This window comes from Penaeus monodon, chromosome 12, assembly GCF_015228065.2.
Source record: "Penaeus monodon isolate SGIC_2016 chromosome 12, NSTDA_Pmon_1, whole genome shotgun sequence".
Lineage (NCBI taxonomy): Eukaryota > Metazoa > Arthropoda > Malacostraca > Decapoda > Penaeidae > Penaeus > Penaeus monodon.
Genome location: NC_051397.1, coordinates 1,881,458 through 1,883,957, shown reverse-complemented (window position 1 = coordinate 1,883,957; position 2,500 = coordinate 1,881,458). Strand labels below are relative to the sequence as shown.

Below are 2,500 nucleotides of genomic sequence, written 5' to 3'. Positions count from 1 at the left end.
CCCCTCATACCCCCTTCTCCCCTCCCCTTCCCCTCATACCCCCTTCTCCCCTCCCCTTCGGCCTCCGGCTCTCTCCCTGCCTTTCATTCGATTCTCTGGCTCCTGATACTCACATCCCCTCCCCTCTGAGACATATAGCTCTTGACTTTTCCCCTTGCTCTTCTCATTGCCCTTACCCTGCCACCCCTCACCCTCTTTCCACCCTTAACTTTTTCCTTTGTCTCTCCCCCTCCTACCTATCTCTTCCCCTGTCCCTGGCACCCCCACCCCCCCGTCCTACCTTTTCTCTTCTCGTATTTCTCCTTCTCTTACCTATCCTCATTCTCTGCCTCTCCTCCCCCTACCTATCCCACATTTCCTGTCTCTCCTCCTCCTACTTATTCTCTTCCGCTGTCTCTGCTCCTCCTACCTATCCCTCATTCCCTGTCTTTCCCCTTCCTACCTATCCCCATTCCCTGTCTTTCCCCCTCCTACCTATTCTCTTCCGCTGTCTCTCCCCCCACCTTCCCCTGCAACTCACCCTGTCTGTGACCTGCACCATGAAGCGGAAGCCCCTTCTGTGAGCAGGGTCTTCGAAATCTAGAGGTTGCAGGGCGTACAGCTCGCCAATGTTGCCAACTGTCCTCATGCCGAAGTGTTGCCAACCCCAGCCGCTATCTTCCAACACCTGCCGGAGGTTGTTTGAAACAGACTTGAATTTTGGGTCTTACTGCTTGCGAGATTAAAGAAAATACATGTTTTGGCAAACTGACTTATGAAGGTATTCCTGTGATGAATAATTAGCTTTGTGTGCTTGTTGAACTCAAAGTATATTAGCGAATGCACGATAAAGAAAAAAAAAATGAAAGAAACACCACTTACAGTACTTCTCGATTTTTTTTTCTTTGAATAAATATTGACACTCATGCATTTTTCATTTTTTTTCTTTAACTCTTGTTTGTCTGTTTAATCCTTATACTGCTTCTAAAATGGCTTTCAGACGAAATGAAAACAAACAAAAGCAGTGTGTATTAAAAAAAAATCTACGACCTGTTCTGCCTGTAGTGATGTGTAAAGAAGCTTATGTAGGTTTAATATTACGTGGTAAGCAGAAGGAAAATGTGTTCATAGCTGTGGAAAAATATTTAACAAGTAGATAAAAAAAAAATTAATCGTAATAATAACGATAATGATTTTAAAAAAATAAAACTTTAATTTCACAAATGAAAGTAATGAAGCTAATGATGCTAAAGATAGTAGTAATGATGATAATAATAATGATAATTATGATAATCACAATGAGGATTATATTAATGAAAATAATAATGGTAATAATGGTGATGATGATAAAGATACAAATAATGATAAAATTAATGATAATGATAATGATAGAAATGAGGATAATGTTACTTATAGTAATAAAAATGATAATGATAATGACAATAATAACAAAAAATAGAAATAATAACAAAAAATAGAAATAATAACAATAATAGAAACTTTAATAGTAATATCAATAGTAATAATAGTAATATTAACATTAGTAGTAATAATAGTAATAGTAATATTAGTAATAATAATAGCAATACTAATATTAGTAGTAATGTAGTAATATTAGTAATAGTAATAGTAATATTAGTAATAATAATAGTAATAGTAATATTAGTAATAGTAGTAATAGTAACATAACAATAATAATAATGATAATGATAGTAATGATGATGATGATGATGATGATGATGATGATGATGATGATGATGATGATGATGATGATGATGATGATTATAATAATAACAATAATTATAATAATAATGATGATGATGATAATAACAGTAATAGTAATAATAATGATGATAATAATACTAATACTAATAATAATAATAATAATAATAATAATAATGATAATAGTAATAGCAATGGTAATAGCTACAACCACAACAACAAAACAACAGCAACAATAACATTAATAATATGATAATAAAATAATAATAATAATATAATGATAACAATGATAATAAAAATAACGATAATGATAGTGATATTACTCTACCACCACTACTACTAGTAATAATAATGATAATGATGATGAAGATGATGATGATGAGGAGGAGGAGGAGGATAATGATGATGATGAGGTTGATGATAATAATGATGATGATGAAAATGACGATGATGGTGATGGTAATAATAAGGATAATAATAATAGTAGTAGTAGAAGTAGTAGTAATAGTAATAATAATAACAATGATGGTAATAATAAAAATAAGAATAATAATAATAATAATAATAAATAATAATAATGATAATAATAATAATGACAATAATAATAACAACAACAACAACAATAACAACGAAAATAATAATAATAAAACGATCACATCAAACTTCCGAAAACCCAGGAAACGTACTCGATAATAAAAATAATTGGAGGTGTCCGAATCGAAGGTCGAAATCTGCAGCAAAGTTATGTTATCAGGTGGTCCTCTGCCTCGGGTTTCCTTCACATCCACTTCCCACACCT

General features: G+C 32.9%; 1 protein-coding gene across 1 annotated transcript in view; it reads right to left on the bottom strand.

The window, feature by feature from the left end:
• Window positions 1-2,500, bottom strand: part of LOC119579170 (putative neural-cadherin 2) — a 67,790-nt gene that overhangs the window by 7,278 nt on the left and 58,012 nt on the right. Inside the window, exons 6-7 of the mRNA XM_037926867.1 lie at window positions 2,388-2,500; window positions 521-667 (exon numbers count right to left, since the gene is read on the bottom strand). The exon at window positions 2,388-2,500 is cut by the window's right edge and continues 63 nt beyond it. Of these exons, the coding sequence (XP_037782795.1) occupies window positions 521-667; window positions 2,388-2,500 (260 nt within the window). The remainder of the gene's footprint in view (window positions 1-520; window positions 668-2,387) is intronic.